This window comes from Tyto alba, unplaced genomic scaffold, assembly GCF_018691265.1.
Source record: "Tyto alba isolate M040663 unplaced genomic scaffold, T.alba_DEE_v4.0 Super-Scaffold_40, whole genome shotgun sequence".
NCBI lineage: Eukaryota > Metazoa > Chordata > Aves > Strigiformes > Tytonidae > Tyto > Tyto alba.
Genome location: NW_024881316.1, coordinates 14,878,207 through 14,894,348, shown reverse-complemented (window position 1 = coordinate 14,894,348; position 16,142 = coordinate 14,878,207). Strand labels below are relative to the sequence as shown.

At 40.5% G+C, this 16,142-nt stretch overlaps 1 protein-coding gene across 3 annotated transcripts in view; it reads right to left on the bottom strand.

Annotated features, from left to right (window-relative positions):
* The window catches only part of LOC104367456 (pleckstrin homology domain interacting protein), a 120,408-nt gene that overhangs the window by 80,759 nt on the left and 23,507 nt on the right, over positions 1-16,142 (bottom strand). For all 3 annotated transcript variants that reach the window (XM_042802882.1, XM_042802883.1, XM_042802884.1), the window contains exons 8-9: positions 3,691-3,912; positions 2,971-3,071 (exon numbers count right to left, since the gene is read on the bottom strand). In XM_042802882.1, the coding sequence (XP_042658816.1) occupies positions 2,971-3,071; positions 3,691-3,912 (323 nt within the window). The remainder of the gene's footprint in view (positions 1-2,970; positions 3,072-3,690; positions 3,913-16,142) is intronic.

The following is a 16,142-nucleotide window of genomic DNA, read 5'->3' as shown; positions in this document are numbered from 1 at the left end:
CAGTAGATTTAACCATCCAAGCTGGGTTCCACTGAAGCAGTTTTCAGCACAGTTAAAAACAAAACTGACTATTTTTAATTTGAGAACACACTGAACACAGTAGTGTATCCAAATGCTGCCTTTCCCATATTTCATGGAAAAGTTCAACAAAGTACTGCTGGCACTGACAATCATCTTGAAACTACAATCAACCACATGATCATCATGAGGCTGCCCAACAGCTCATAATCTTAACTCACTGCCAGATGATTCAAGTAGTGCTGAGTATAAAAAGTAGGGGGTGGGGTGCATGTGTGTATATATATATATATAAATATACATTTATACACACACATCTCCACCAGTCCTCATCTAAAGCACTAGTTGATTTAGTAACACACTTTCATCACTAATAGCAATTGTATTCTTGAAGGACAGGTGGCAGTCGAGCTCAGCAGGAGCATGAAATCAAGTTCTGACATAAGCATGTGACAGCACCTTTCATCTGTACTACTCAGATCTTTCGGTCTTGCTTGAAAGCTCCCATTTCTCCTTTCTGGGGTGTGAGTGGTTCTGGAACTGAGATACAGGGCAGCAAGCTCAGAGCCTCAATAACTGTGGCAAGAGATCTTATTCTCTCTGCTGCTTTCCTCCTTTTTAGAGATACTGAACAGAAGCAAGTCTGTATTTTTTACTATAGCGAAAAAAGGAAGGACAAACTTCCCACCCCACCAGTTATTCTCTCTTCCAGATGGCCTACACAGTTATGTCCCAGTCCGAAAAGACGTAACTGTTTCTTATTTAGATCTTACCATATTTTTACCAAGTTTTAGCTTGCATCAAAAAGTATCAATTATAACAGCTTTACTAAGTTCAAACAAAGATCTAAGACCAGTATCCTGCCTCCAAAGCAGCCAAAATGGGATATGTAAAAGCAGAAAAAGCACACAGTGATGCCTTTTAATATTTTCATATAATGCATAATACCCTGTGGCAAGGAGTTTCATAACTGAACTGCATGTTTTGTAAAGACTCGTTTCCTCCCAGGTTGGAATTGGCTACCTTCACTTGATACCCTCTGGTACAATATGGGCCAACAAGCAATTACTCATTATATGCCCTCCTCAAGACACTCATAACTGTACATATCCAATCTTCATGCATTCATCTTTTCCCAGACTGAAGAACTACAGTTTAAAGGGTTCTTCTGTCTTCTCAAAGACAATGTATAAAATACTTCCAGAACAGAAGGTAAGGATGGTACAAATTCCAGTCTCAAAATTCACTCTGCACACTACTGTTAAGCAACATGAGTCACTGGCACGACTTGGGTTACCAGACCACTTACTTGCTTATGCTGCGTGAGACAGATGAACTAATCTGTTTTCTCTATGCCACTGTCTGATCACAGACATGAAAGCTACTTATACATAAAAGCATTACTCAAAAAATCTTTTATTTCTTTAATATTTCCTGAGTGCATCTCACTGAAATTTTTTATTCTACATTTACATATCACCATGGAAAGGAATTAGTTGAGAATCCCCTACCATAACTGACACCACCTTTCTCACTCCCTAAGTTTTACTTCAAGACAAATCTCATCCAGCTCCATGATTCATCCAAACATTCATGATTTCTGGGCATTCATCTCCCAGCTCATATACTATAACCTACTAAACTCTCATGGATTCTGCTATTCTCTAATGACAGAACTGTTTCAAAATTCAATTCCACAGACTCAAACTTTACTTAGGAAAAGGAGAAAAAAGAAAGAAAGGAAAAAAAGTAAGAGAGAAACGTGGGCTGAGAGGTTTACCAATCAGGCAGATTAAGTTGTCATCTTTTCAACAAGAGCTCAGACTTAAGAGACCTTAAGAAAAATAATGTGGTGCAACTCCTCTCCTTTGCACATTGAAAACAAGCATACAAGCCATCGCTTCCCCTCCTCAGTAAGAAGTATTACTTTGATTACAGCATGCACCAGGCAGCAGAGGATCAACAGCCTGAGAAGCAGGTTCATCTACAGCATCAGAAAAGAGCCAAAACACACAGAGAACATCAAATAGTTAAGGTCCAGACAACTAGAGAAGCATCTAGGCAAACGTTCCTACAAACCCTACATAACCTTGGCACAATGCAAAAGAGATTCTAACAGCAATTACCAAAACTACAAGAAAATGGAACCTACCTGCCAGAAGAACATATCTGTAGGAACACATCCCATCTCCAAAGCTAAATCACTAACTATTACTAAAACAACTATTTTGAATGTTAAGATAGAAGTGTTTTGTGATAAAGGAAAAGGAGCAAAAAGCATCTGAAAGCCACTGAACAAGTTAATTTTAATAAGCTATCTCTATTTGAGGGTCCTGACAACATTTTTAGTATCTTATACTTTAAAGGTAGAAACTTCAGGCTCAACTTCAGCCACCAATACACAGCTGAACAAGAATTCTGCCTCCTGCCATGCTACAGTAAAGTGCCACTATAAAAAGGTAATACAGATAAGGAAAGAACAAAAATCAAAAATACCCCATCCTAATTTATACTAGGATATTACCATATCCTAAAAAAATCTGCATTTTCAAGTCTAAATTGAAAACACTTTATCAACGCAATTTTCATTTCATTTGGGATTCAGAGATGAGAACAGAACCAAAAAGCACCAACTTTGACATCATATTACAAAAAAAAAAAGTTAGACTTTTTTACTAAATTAAGAGATACAGCAAAACTGGGTCTAGTTACTTGCTTCAGTCCACAAAATGTTACATTATCAGCTTAGTCCTAAAAAGATAAGCAAGCTATAGCTACATCGGAAATAGAACATACTCAACAATTACACAGTGAACCAGCCAGTGACAAGTTTTGTTTTAGTCAAATTTTTTCTCCAACATTTGTACATCATTCTTAATTACCAAAAAAAAAAAAAAAAAAAAAAAGAAAGAAAGAAAGAAAGAAATAGCAACAAATAAAATGGCAACTAACTTTATTTTAAGGGTGCCAGCATCCCACAGCCAAAAGCATATTGTTCCATCTGCCCCGGTTGAAGATAAGTATCTCTTTGAGCCACTGCACAGTGGAGAGAACTGAGGGAGAGGGAGGGGAAGAAAAAAGAAAAGGTCTCCTGTTAATCTGTTTCAGATGTGCCAAGAAGTTCCTCAAGTCATTGACTTCTCACAAGAAAAAAGAAAAAAAAAAAATCAAGTATCAAACCATATTGAAGGAAAATAAATTGCAAGGAACACCAAAATAACACGATGCTGCTCAGAGCCACACTCTTCCTTCAGAACAACCTTTCTGGGTTACTTGACAAAGCACTCTGGGTTCTCCCTCCCCACAACCCAAGTTGTGCAACAGCATGCAACTCTAAACAGAAACAAACCAAAGTATTCAGCAGTGACTGCAGTTCTTACTCAATGGACCTGTGCTCAGAATCACAGCCTGCAAAGGAATACTTCAAAACAGAACTGCCCACATGCATCATGCAATTTTTCTGAACAAGGATTATGTCTGGCATTTTTCAAGGGTCAGGCATTTTGACAATAAACATGTTATTTTGCAATGTGTACCCTGAAAATTCCTTCCCACTTCACAGCTTAATTGCCAGGCACACTTTTTTATTACACAGACCATTCTCAGGTGGTTCCTCTTTCAGTCAAATGATGCATTTTATTGCTCAGGTGAGTTCGCAAAGCAAAAACCTACCTGCAATGATGTTATAGATGCACTGTGGCCCTGCAGAACTGCTAAGGGTGCACAAGTTCGAAGGCACCAAACTCTGATCATTTTATCACAGCTTCCAGCAGCTATCATGGTGTTTTCATAGTTCACTGCCATATCAGATATTTCAGCTGCATGCCCTCTCAGGGTAGCCAACAACCTTCCATCATCTGTTGCCCAGATTTTTACAAGGCAATCATCTGATCCCTAGAAGTAAGGTAGAAATCATTTCAACCATACCATTAACTGTTCTGATGTTACAGTTAACTAACACAATGAACTGAAAAACAGAACTAGTGGCATACATAAACATTTCCCCGCCATGCTTTTAACAGTTTTCCATACTGCATTCAAAACACAACATAAAGATTACATTAATTCTCAACAGTACAGACAAAGCTTGATGCATTTATAATACAGATCACAAATCCTTCAGCAAGTTGGATTTATGCTCTTCAGTAAGACACTTTTTTCCAAAACTCCAGCACAAGCTGAAGCAGCTGTTGTAATACATTAAAATGAAAGTTTACATTAAACATGAAAATGAATTATGAATTGGTACCATGTTTGTCGTTTAGCATTATACCCACTTATGTTCCTTATTTTCCTAGTTTCATCTTCATGCCCTACTAGCGTTAGTAGTACACTTACCACAGTAACAGCAAGGTAAAGAGCCTGTATGAACAGTTGTGCCATTATTAAGTCGAAGCACTGTAAATCTACTATTCACATTAACAAACACCAAAATGACCACTCTTTCTCAACAAACTTCAGAGGCTTCATCTACCTAGTCATACTTCACTCACATTTTGCTGGTCTTCCCACATCACTTTAACACCTTCTTGCCTGTACACAACAAATTCATGGCCCTAGCAAAAATTTCAGAACTCAGCCCTTCATTTTGCATTGCAATCCTGCGCCTCCCTGGAAGTCCGAGTATCTTTGCATTTCGCTCAACACAGTAACATCTGAACACTGCACAGAGACACTGACAGAGGAGATCTGCTGTTAACATTTCATTCATTTGCTCAGGTTCAGAAGCAATACAAAGCTGGGTGTTGGGTTTTAACATCTGGAGCACTGATCTGGCACTCGACACACACAGGTGCCGCAGGAAGTTACAATGTGACACATTCATTATAAAATTTCACCTGGGTTTTTCCTCTTTCATCTACTTACAGTGCCTCTGCTCAAGTTTATCTAGTGTTTATTACTACCATCCATCTTTTATAATAAATGGTATCCAAAGTATCAAGGGACAAATAGCCAGATTTTTAAAAGACTGGTAAGCATTTGATGAACATAAGCATCTGACAACCAGAAGTCTCAAAAAAATATTGAGGGCATTGTTTTCAACATTACAGCTTTTGTAAACAGGTGAATAACATATTTTCCTTATTTTAGTACACTCTTTAGTCTACATTCACACAACTCCAGAAATCCCACACTGCCACAGCTCAACTGAGCTACTGTTCTGGGCAGCCCAATTCCAGGACAGCAATATCCAGCCTGGGAAGCTCTCACCAACACAGCCACCAATGTGTGAAGTAGAGCTGTCCTGCCCGAGAGCCAGGCAAGCACTCCAGGAAATGCTTTTAAAAGGAACCCAGACACATCCTGCAGTTATTTGAGTGCGTAACAGGATTTGGAAAAGCTTTAGTTTTGCCTTTTTAAAATAAACACTAACTAACCTGTTTACATTATGTTAACACTAAAGAACAGACAATTTATTTCCCCTTATTTCCCAACTTTTTATGTCATCACTATTAAAAAAAAAAAAATCAGTTTTCTACTTGAAAAGGTAGCTACATTTTACTTATTATATTAGTTCAGATTCAAAACTACTATCTGGGAGAAGGAGGGGAACAGCATACCTTCAGTTACCTAATTGTTACACACTCGTTCTCATTTGTAGCAATACTCTGCAAACCAGAAAACTTCCTCAGGCTTACATTTTATTTAATGAACAAGAAGCTGTTTCTGGCTCACAGGCAGTTACAGCAGTTTCTCTCTTCCAGTATTATTTATATCAATTCAGACAAGACACGTATCTCTTAACACAATGAGATACAACTACAGCCCCAGTTTTTGAAACAGTAGAAAGGGAGCTGATTGTATTTCGGTACACTGAGAGAGCACATTTTTCTACAGATCACAAATACAAGTTGCTTGTCTACAAAAGGTGTTTATCTCTGGCATCAGCAAAAAGGCTACTTTGGAGCATTAGTGACATTTTAACCCATCAGAATGTTGTTTTGCAGAGGGACTCCAGACATGCGAAATCAAGGTAATTTAAAACTTTACTGTGTATTTGATTTCTGTAGTGTCTTGGTAGGCAATTTTGATTTACCAGCTGCCACACTTCTACTTTTCCTCAGGTGGGCATAACTTTTTATTTCTTCCCAACTCTTCACAGGTGCACTCATGAACACAGAGATGTGGGAAAGACAACTTCTCCCATACCTCTGCCCTAGCCATTTTTAGCATAAATTTCTGAGCCTCCAACTAAGGTTGTCAAACAAATTCTGTCACTGCATACTCATTTTAAACAAGTACTCATATTAAGAGAAGGTACCTCTTCCCTCAAACAGAAAAGTACGATTTAAGATTTCTCTTTGGTCCTCCAAGGACGCTGGGTCTGAGCAATCAGCATTATAGAAGAGCACCGCTCTGAATATTTAACCTCAACGTTCAACCAAGGACTGCACCCTTGCACAGCCTTGATAGTTACTGCAAGCAAGAGCTAGCTTCTACTTCTAAAAACTCTTGTCAATAAGAGATTGTTGCAGGGACATGTCTGTTTGACAAAAGAGGTAATAAGGGAAGCTTGTTAATAATTACATTTTCTGCTTCTCGGGTAAGGAGAGCAATGGTACAGCCTATACCACTTTCACTTCTGCATAAAACTTTTATGCTAAGATTCTGCAGTACACATCTGCCTTACCTAACTGCTAGACTGCTACAGTGACAGCCCAGGGAAAACCACCACAGTCTGTAGAGTTGAACAGCAGTGGACAGACAGAATCACTGAGGGGGGGAAAGGACCTCTGGCAATTGCCTGCTCCAACTCCCCAGCTCACACAGGGTCCCCTAGAGCAGGTTGTCCATGATGATGTATCAACCATCCCTGTTATGTTATCTTCTACACATTTACTGAAGATACGCACTGTCCCATCACCCAGATCCTTGAAAACATTAAAAAAGTACTGGTCTCAGTACCTAAGCCTGTGGTACACCATTAGTGACTGGCCTCCACCTGGACTTCATGTCACTAATCACAGCCTTTTGAACCCAGCAGTTCAGGCCCTTTTCAATCTCACTGTCCACTTATCTAACCCTGTACTGCATCAGTTTGTCAGTAAGGATGCTGTGGGAGACAGTGTTGAAAGCCTTGCTTCAGTCAGGAAAAACAACATCCACTACTGTCCTTCATCCAACGTAGTATTTTCATTGTATAAAGTTATCAAGTTCGAGAGGAATGATTTCCCCTTCGTAGATCGATGTTGATCACCTTCTTATTGTTCATATATTTGAAAACAGCTTTCAGGAGGATTTGCTCCATCACCTTTCTCAGGTGACTGAGATTAAAATGATGGTCTGTAGTTCCCTGGAACAACCTTCTTGAAGACAGGAATGACACTTGCTTTCTTCCAGTCCTCAGGAACATCTCCTGATCATCTTAGCCTTTCAAAGATAATTGAGAATGGCCTCAAAGTCATGCCAATGCCCTCAGCACTTGCTGGTGAGTCCCACCAGGTCCCAAAGATTTGTGTATGGCCAGTTCATTTAAATATTCCCTAGCCTGATCCTCCTCCACCAAGGAAAAGTCTTACTCGATCCAGACTTTCCCTCTGGTCTCGAGGACTTTGGATTCCTGAAGACAAGTCTGGCTACCTGTCATTGGTTTAGACCCAGCTGGCAGCCAAACACCACAGAGCCACTCCCTCACCCTCCCCCCCCCCCCAGGGAATGGGGGACAGAGTTGGAGGTGTAAGGGAAAGAAGACTTGTAGGTTGAGATTAAAACAATTTAATAATTGAAGTAAAATAAAAATAATAGTTACACGATGGTGACTGTAACAGTAATGGAAAATGTAAACAAGTAATGCGCAATGCGATTGCTCAGCACCAGCTGCCTGATGCCCAGTCTTCCTGGCTAGTGATCCCAGAGAAGAGAGAATCCTGAAACAACAATCCTGAAACCAGAGTGAGCTTCCCAATCAACTCTTGTCTATGTACTAAGCATGACATTAGATGATGTGGAATATTCCATTGGCCAATCTGGATCCATTGCTCTGGCTATGCTCCCCCCCCAGCTTCTTCCATACCTGTGCATTAGCAGGACATAAGAAGTTGCAAAGTCCTTGATTTCTTAGCCACGACTAAAAACATCAGTACATTATCAACATTCTTCTCAGTCCAAATCCCATACTGATTCCAAAACACAGCATCATTCTAGTCACTAACGAAGGGGAAAAAAAATTAGCTCTATCCCAGCCAAAACCAGGACATCACTAAACACCGAGGCGAAGACTACAGTCAAGCATCTTGACTTTTTCCCTGACCTCTGCAGCCAGGTCTCCTGCTCCACTCATCAGCAGGACCACATTCTCCGTAGTCTTCCCTTTGCTGCTGATATACTTGAAGGAGCCATTCTTGTTGCTCTTCACATCCCTTGCCAGATTCAACTGCAGGCTGCCTTCAGCTTTCCTAACCCCATCGCTGAACTTTCAGAGAGTGGCTCTGCATTTCTCCCAAGTCACCCATCCCTGCTTCGACCTCTCACACAATTTCTTTTTGTGTTTGAGCTTTGTCAGGGGCTCCTTGCTCATCCATGCAGGCTCTCTGCCTCCTTTGCTTGCCTTCCTGCACATCAGGATGAACCATTCTTCAGTCTGGAAGAGGAGATCCTTAAAGTACAGCTAGCTCTCCTGGACCCCTTTTTTCTCCCCCAGACCATATCCCACAGGATTCTTCCAAGCAGGCCCCCAGACAGGTCAAAATCTGTTCCTCTGAAGTCCAGGGTTGTGATCCTGCTTTTTGCCTTGTTCCCTCCTCACAGGATCCTGAACTCCATCACCTCATGGTCACTGCAGCCAAAATTGCCCCTGACCTTCACAATCCCAAGCAATTATTCACTGTTTGTAACTATCAAATCCAGCAGAGCTTCTTTTGTTATCAGCTCCCTGATGACCTGTGCCAGGACACTGCCATCAGTGCACTACTGCAGAAACTTCCAGGATTGCTTGCATGCTGCTGTGTTGCCCCTCCAACAGACAGCAGGTTGGTTCAAGTCCACCAGGAGGCCCAGGAGAAGACCACCTCATCTATTTCTTCCTGATCAGGCAGCCTGTACCAGACACCCACCCCAATGTCACCCACACTGGTCTGCCCTTTAACCCTCGCCGATGAGCTCTCAGCTGTCCCCAGGCAGAGCTCCAGGCATTCCCACCACTCTCTCACATGAAGGTGACTCCCACTCGTTGCCACCCTGGCCTGTCCCTCCCCAAGGGCCTGTGTCCATCCACGGCAGCACCCAGAACCCCAACCCGCCTCTTTGGTCCTGACGAGATCGCAGCCTTGGCAACTACACAGAGAATTCCAACCCCTCCTGCTTTTCTCCACAGTGAATACATTAGTGTACAGACACTTCAAATGGGCACATAGTCAGGCTGACTCCTCAAAGCAAGAAAGCTTTCCCCAATAAAGCACTTCTTGATCCACACGCATATACTTAAGGTGGGCCCCCTTCAGCCTTTTTTGATGTTTTCAGGGTTGCTTCTGTCTCCATCACCCCACATTCTTTCCTTACCCACCTGGTCTGCCACTTCCTTACATGACTGGTTTGTTGAGAGATGCTTTTGCCCTGTATTTGCCTCTTATTCTCCTTTTCACATCTCTCAGTATCGTTAACAAAAAGCTTCCTCTCCCCTGCACACTTTCAGCACCTCTACAAGTCAGCAATCATGACAGCCCTCGATAAAGTTGTTCCAATGGAAAGTTACTCTGTTAATACAGTCGTAACAGAATTCAAATTAAAAAAATACCCCATAAACAAAACTGCACAATAGTCAAACCACCCCTTTTGCTTTTACACTGGAAGTTCTATACCTCAAGCATGCTAGAGCACGTTACTAGCAGGCATCATTTTCCAAAGTTTTGGACAGTGCCTCAACTCTTTTGTGAGCATTAATCTTACATTTTTTCAATATCCTTAGGGTGTTATAAAAATTCAGAGAAGTCTAGCAGCAAGTACAACACAAATTCTGTAATTTCTCTTAATTTCATCTAAGCTAGGACTTTGGCAGTCATTTTAACCACAACACAGTAATGTAAGTATATAATAATCCAGTTATTTGGCATGAACCTCAGGAGTCCTGAATTGCCTTAAAACTTCAAATCATAACCTCACAAACTGTAGCAAGTGTTTACAGTCTTTGCTCTTTGCCCCATCATTTTAGACTGTATGAACATGAAAACCAAGTGCTCAATACTCCTCTTATTTCTGTTTCTCTGAAAATCTTTATCAAATCCTTGAAATTACCATTTTCTTCTAGATCACTTTTTTTTTTTTTTTTCAAACCCACTGAACTAAGACGATAAATGAACCTACTATGTATCTTATTCTACCTTTATTGCTACTTTTAGCCCAATTCAAATACCTATAACCAAAAAAAACCAAAACCAAACAAAACAAAAACCTTCAGGAATAGGTTTTAATTAATACAGAGAACCTGGGACCTCCCAGTAAGATGCTCACCTACCCAGAACTTCTACAAGAAGAAAAAAGATTAAAAGACCCCCAAATTTAGCTGCTTAACTGCATTTAAATGTAGTTAGCATTTAATGCTTTTGAAAAGGTATTCAGTGTGAGTGAGATTTGGGGCCTTCAAAGAGACACAAAGTGTTACTTGTTAAAAAAAAAGTTTATTTTATTGGCTTAGTCACAGAATGTTTTTGACAATCATATACACACAGGCTAATTTCACTTACAACTTTATTTATGCACTTCTACTAAGCTGCTGAGAAGGGGAAAGAGGAAAAAAGTTGGTAAGCAAGCTCAGTAATGCATACTTCCAAATCAATTCCAATGAACAAGTTAACACGGGCTTACAACAGAACTAGCAAGCTTACTGTTTAGTAAGCTGATTCAATTTTAAGCCCTTTGCTTAAAACATGAGCACTCCATAAAACACTTGTATTTGTTGGGGTTTTTTTTCCCATGTTACTCAGCAAGTTTCCATAACTGTTCCTGTGTTTCTAGATTCAGATTTGTACTTCTGTACCTAAAGCTTCAAAAAGGTTCCAACTCTACACCTACTTGATGCAGTGATTACCTGAATAATAGTATCAGGTCATTCTGTTCTACTGTTATCGTGAGATTTAAGAGTATGAAAGAAGCTTGTGTATTCTTCGCAGAAGTACAGTCACCACCAAAAAACCCCAAGAAGCAGAGGACACAAAAAGGATGCATGCGGGTATAAAACTGATGCTGACAAATAACAGCCTTGCTGCTCAGAAGACACTGGAAAGCAGAAGGGAATAGGGAACCCAAAACTTCCAAAACACTACAGGGGGTGGAAATCACACACACATGGATTAATTTTTCTCAAAGCAATACACACATACAGAACCATGCCATTAATATTAACTGCATCATGGTCTAGAAATCTCAAACCACTGGTCCCATTTTTCTCGGAGCTGTAGAAATTAAAAAAAAAAAAAACACCAAACAAACAAACAAAAAAAACCCACCAAACACAAATCAAAACTACTCTGTCTACAGAACTATACATATCACATAAAACATGCTTCTGCAATTCTCACACTGTACAGATCAATATTATGAGTAAGCTACTGACTTTACAGTAAGTTTACAGCCTACATTCATTTTACTAGATGAACAGATTGTTCAAAGCCCAGAAGAAGAAAAAAAGAAAATAAAAACTCAAGCAATAAACCAAACCCTGCGTTACCAGACCCCTAAAATGTTGCTTACAGAATATAACTGATGGAGAGCAACCTGCCATAAACAACTTAAAGACATAAAATGGTCAGAAGGAAAAGAGAAGCTAGTTCTGGGATCTAATGACACCTGGAGGGTCCTCAGAGATCTATTTAATAACAGCAAAGCAAGGAAAGAAGAGCAGCATAAAACAATCCTGCTCCCTACCAGCTGGCTATAGTACAGCTATAGAGGCATGTGCCGTACATCTCCACTGCAAAGAAAAATTAAGTGAGAGTTAGCAAGTCTCAACAACAAAAAAGGAAAACAAAGGAAAAAAGGAAGGAAAAAAAAAGAAAATATTAAGTTAAAATTGTAAATTCTGGAGCATCTTGGTAAAATAATTCAGAGTTCAAATAAACTCATGGGATTCTATCTGAACTGAATGGGACAATTCAGAACTCTTAAAATACTGCTGCAGTTCTACTAGCAAGGGCACTGGCTTATACCACAGCTCTTGTTTCCAAGGTTATGTCTACAACTGCTACAAATTACGGGCCTATTAAAAAGCTGTTATCAAAAGTGAATCCTAGAACAAGTTCAGCACCAAGAGAACTCATGGCAGTATCACCAAGGTATGGAGTACAACTGGTTCAGTTTCCTACCATTACACAGACTTGGGACTGACACAAAACTGCCAAGAAACATACAAATTAATTTTGGGTTGGACATTTTACACAGACTGTTACACAATGCTGTTTATTATTCCCTAGAAAGAGTAATCTCAGAGGAGACAGAAGATGAAGGTGTGGAAAAAGGAGATGGCCATCCTTCTTTGCAGCAAGAAAGTAGTGAAGGAATCAGAGAAAACAATGCTTGTCTCTTAATACCCTGCGTGGGTTCTGCAAGTCATGCTTTTCAAGAGATACAGAATATAGTCTTAGAAATAATTAGGTTTTCTTCACTGATAGCTGATAGGTCTTTTAGCTATGTCTTTGAAAGTAAAGATGACTTAATTGTAATTAATTAAAAAAATCTAAATTACCAAGACAACCTAATTTGTACATTAAGAATGGGATTTTATATTCAGAAAAAAAACAGGCAAGAGGTTGATCTTCAAAAATCTCTTGTGCAATCTGTACAAGAATATAAATAGAAACAGTCATTGCATGACCTTGTGTGGTGGGCTGACCCTGGCTGGATGCCAAGTGCCCACCAAAGCTGCTCTATCACTCCCTTCCTCAGCTGGATAGGGGAGAGAAAACATAGGAAAAGGCTCATGACTCAAGATAAGGACAGAGAGGTCACTTGGTAATTACTGTCACAGGCAAAACAGACTCAACTTGGGGAAATTAGTTTAATTTATTACCAATCAAATCAGAGTAGGGTAATGAGAAAAATAAAACCAAATCTGAACATACCTCCTCCCCCTACTCCCTTCTTCCCAGGCTCAACTTCATTTCAGTCAGTTCATCGCATGCCTCTGCCGCTCCTTTCTCCTCACACTCTTCCCCTGCTTCAGCGTGAGGTCCCTCCCACGGGAGACAGTCCTCCACAGACTTCTCCAATGTGGGTCCTTCTCACAGGCTGCAGCTCTTCACAAACTGTGCCAGCATGGGCCCCTTCCACGGGGTGCAGTCCTTCAGGAGCAGACTGCTCCAGTGTGGGTCCCTCGTGGGCTCACAGGTCCTGCGCGAACTTGTTCCAGCGTGGGCTCCTCTTTCCACGGGGCTACAGGTCCTGCCAGGAGCCTGCTCCAGTGCAGGCTTCCCAGGGGATCACAGCCTCCTTCAGGCACCCACCTGCTCCAGCGCGGGGTCCTCCACAGGCTGCAGGTGGGTATCTGCTCCACTGCTAACCTCCATGGGCTGCAGGGGCACAGCCTGCCTCACCGTGGTCTTCACCACGGGCTGCAGGGGAATCTCTGCTCTGGTGCCTGGAGCACCTCCTCTCCCTCCTTCTTCACTGACCTGGGAGTCTGCAGGGTTGCTTCTCTCACATATTCTCACTCCTCTTTCCAGCTGCAGTTGCTGTCTCACAGCAGTTGTTTCCCCATCTTAAATTACCACCACTGCTGACGGGCTCAGTTCTGGCCAGTGGTGGGTCTGTCCTGGAGCCCGCTGGCATTCGCTCCACTGGACATGGCGCAAACTTGTAGCAGCTTCTCACAGAAGCCACACTGGTAGCTCCCCTGCTGCCAAAACCTTGCCATATGAACCCAATACAGGCCTACTAGTTAGTAGGAAAATTACACAATGTCCTGGTTTCACTGCCTTTAGGCAAACTAAGAGCATCTTCTTCCTAGCAAAGATAACATCTCCCAGAAGAGTATGACTCAAAAGTGTGCTGAGATCACCTTCTTTCCCTTTTAATTTGAAGCAGAACATGAAGAGAACTTGAATTTAGAGGCTTTCAATCCTTCGGAGGTCAGGAGGAAAAGGAAACAGTTATGATGCATCTTCTGGAATCAATTATAAATCTAAACGAACCTTTTATCTAGCTAATGTCACACGGAATGCTGGAGGTTGTCTAATAAAAATGTAGAGCAAGAACAATTCCCTGTTGATGCACGCAAATTTACATGCTGACAAGAGACGTGTCTGGAATGAAGTCTGGCTCACTTTTTATTATAAATTCCTATTTCTACTTACTACACTAGAGACTTCAGAAATTGTAGTGGTCTAGATTGAAAAGAATTGGCACAATTTAGTTATACAAACGCAATTACAAGACAGTTCAGGACTGTTTATCCACCGACTACATCATGCCAGCTACAACAACTTGGATTTTACTGGAATGTGGAATACAACCCATTGGTTTTCCATTTGACAACGACCACTTAAAACATCTGCACAAAAAACACTGGATTTGCTTGAGAATGCAGAGTAAGTTCTGTCCCAGGCCCTCCAAAATGAAAATTCAACACCCGCAATTGATTTCTGTGGACACTTTATTTAACACTAGATGGAAGTTATCATGATCTAAACTGGGACGTTTTTCAAGCAATTGTACCAGGACACCAGTATATCTGTCAAAGAACTGCCAGCAAAGCTCTGGGGTTGCAGAAGCAATATTCCTCCCCGCATTTTATTTCAGGTTCTTCTGCTTTTCTTTTGGAAACAAATAGCTGTTATATTCAAGAGAACCCCCTCTCTTTAGTCCCTTTTAAATCAGATTGCAAAAATCAAGGGGATTTGCAACAAGGAATGATCACTGCAGATGCACCCAAGAGGAATTTCAGTATACCTCTGGAAAAGATTTTACGGACGTGGAGAAGTTTTAGGAAAATTAAGAATCAGAAGATCTTAACAAAGAGTTGCATGCACTTCATCTAGGAACTGCAAACAGTTATTTTTATTTAGAGGTGAACAGGGTCAGCATAGGTAATTTTTATACTTGGTATCCATAAAATCTCTACTCCACTCTGCCATGTCACATATAAAATAAAGCCACAACAGAGAGCCTTTTTACTGACAGGTTAATCATGCATAAACTCCAGGACATAAGAATTTAATGCCTGTGACTATTAAGGGACTTAGCTTGCCGATGAAAGCTAAATAAAAGTGAAAAAGCCTCGGTTATGCTGAAGTAACAAATGAACAAATAAATAGGTCTGTTCAAAACACTGCAAGTGTCCCATCCCTGCATCCACACATCCCTCCACACAACAAAGCAAAATGTATGTGGGTGAAAGGGTAAATTATATTTACAGCTGCCTTGAAAGAATTTTACAAGTTAGAACTGCCATACATAAAGTAGAACTGAACTGTACTTCCATCTGCATTGTTTGAGTTACCTGCCATGAGGTTAGAAAGGACACAATCAAGCTCCCGGATCCACAAAGGTATCAATTACATCCAGTGTTTGTGGGAAAGTAACAAATGCAGCTTAAGTGCCCCAGACTGACACAAGGTGTGTACTTATGAGATCTCTGGCTCTACTAAATTTGAGTACTTAACAAGAAATCCAAATTACACTAATGCCTGTTTTTAGAGCTCCCATTCCTTAGGAAACTTGTAATTTCAGTACTGATTTTAGACATGTGTCCAATTTCTTTTTTTTTTTTTTTTTTTTTTTTAGCAACAGCAACAAAAAAGCAAATAGTTAAAAATACTAAGAATACTGGGACAAAAAAAAAAAAAGAGAAAAAGAGTTCCAGGGATCTCAAAGCCAATTCCTTGTAAACCAACATTTGTTACAACACACCATGTGAATTTTCAGCTTTCTAGTTTCCTTCAACATGCTGTACCAAATTTTAGTGTATTGCCAGACTGTTAAACTTAATAGTCATGATTTAAATTTAATAAAAAACAGTCAAAACACTCTTTAATTACATTCTGATTGTCCTCTGACTTCCTAATCAAATTCTGTGGTGGTGGTCCATTCTTTTGCTTATGTTTTTGCTAGAGAAAAAAAAAACTCCAGAAGAAAGAATCTACATAGGGCAATTCCTTTCCACTGAAAATAACCTGAGTTTTCTGACTGAAGTACAC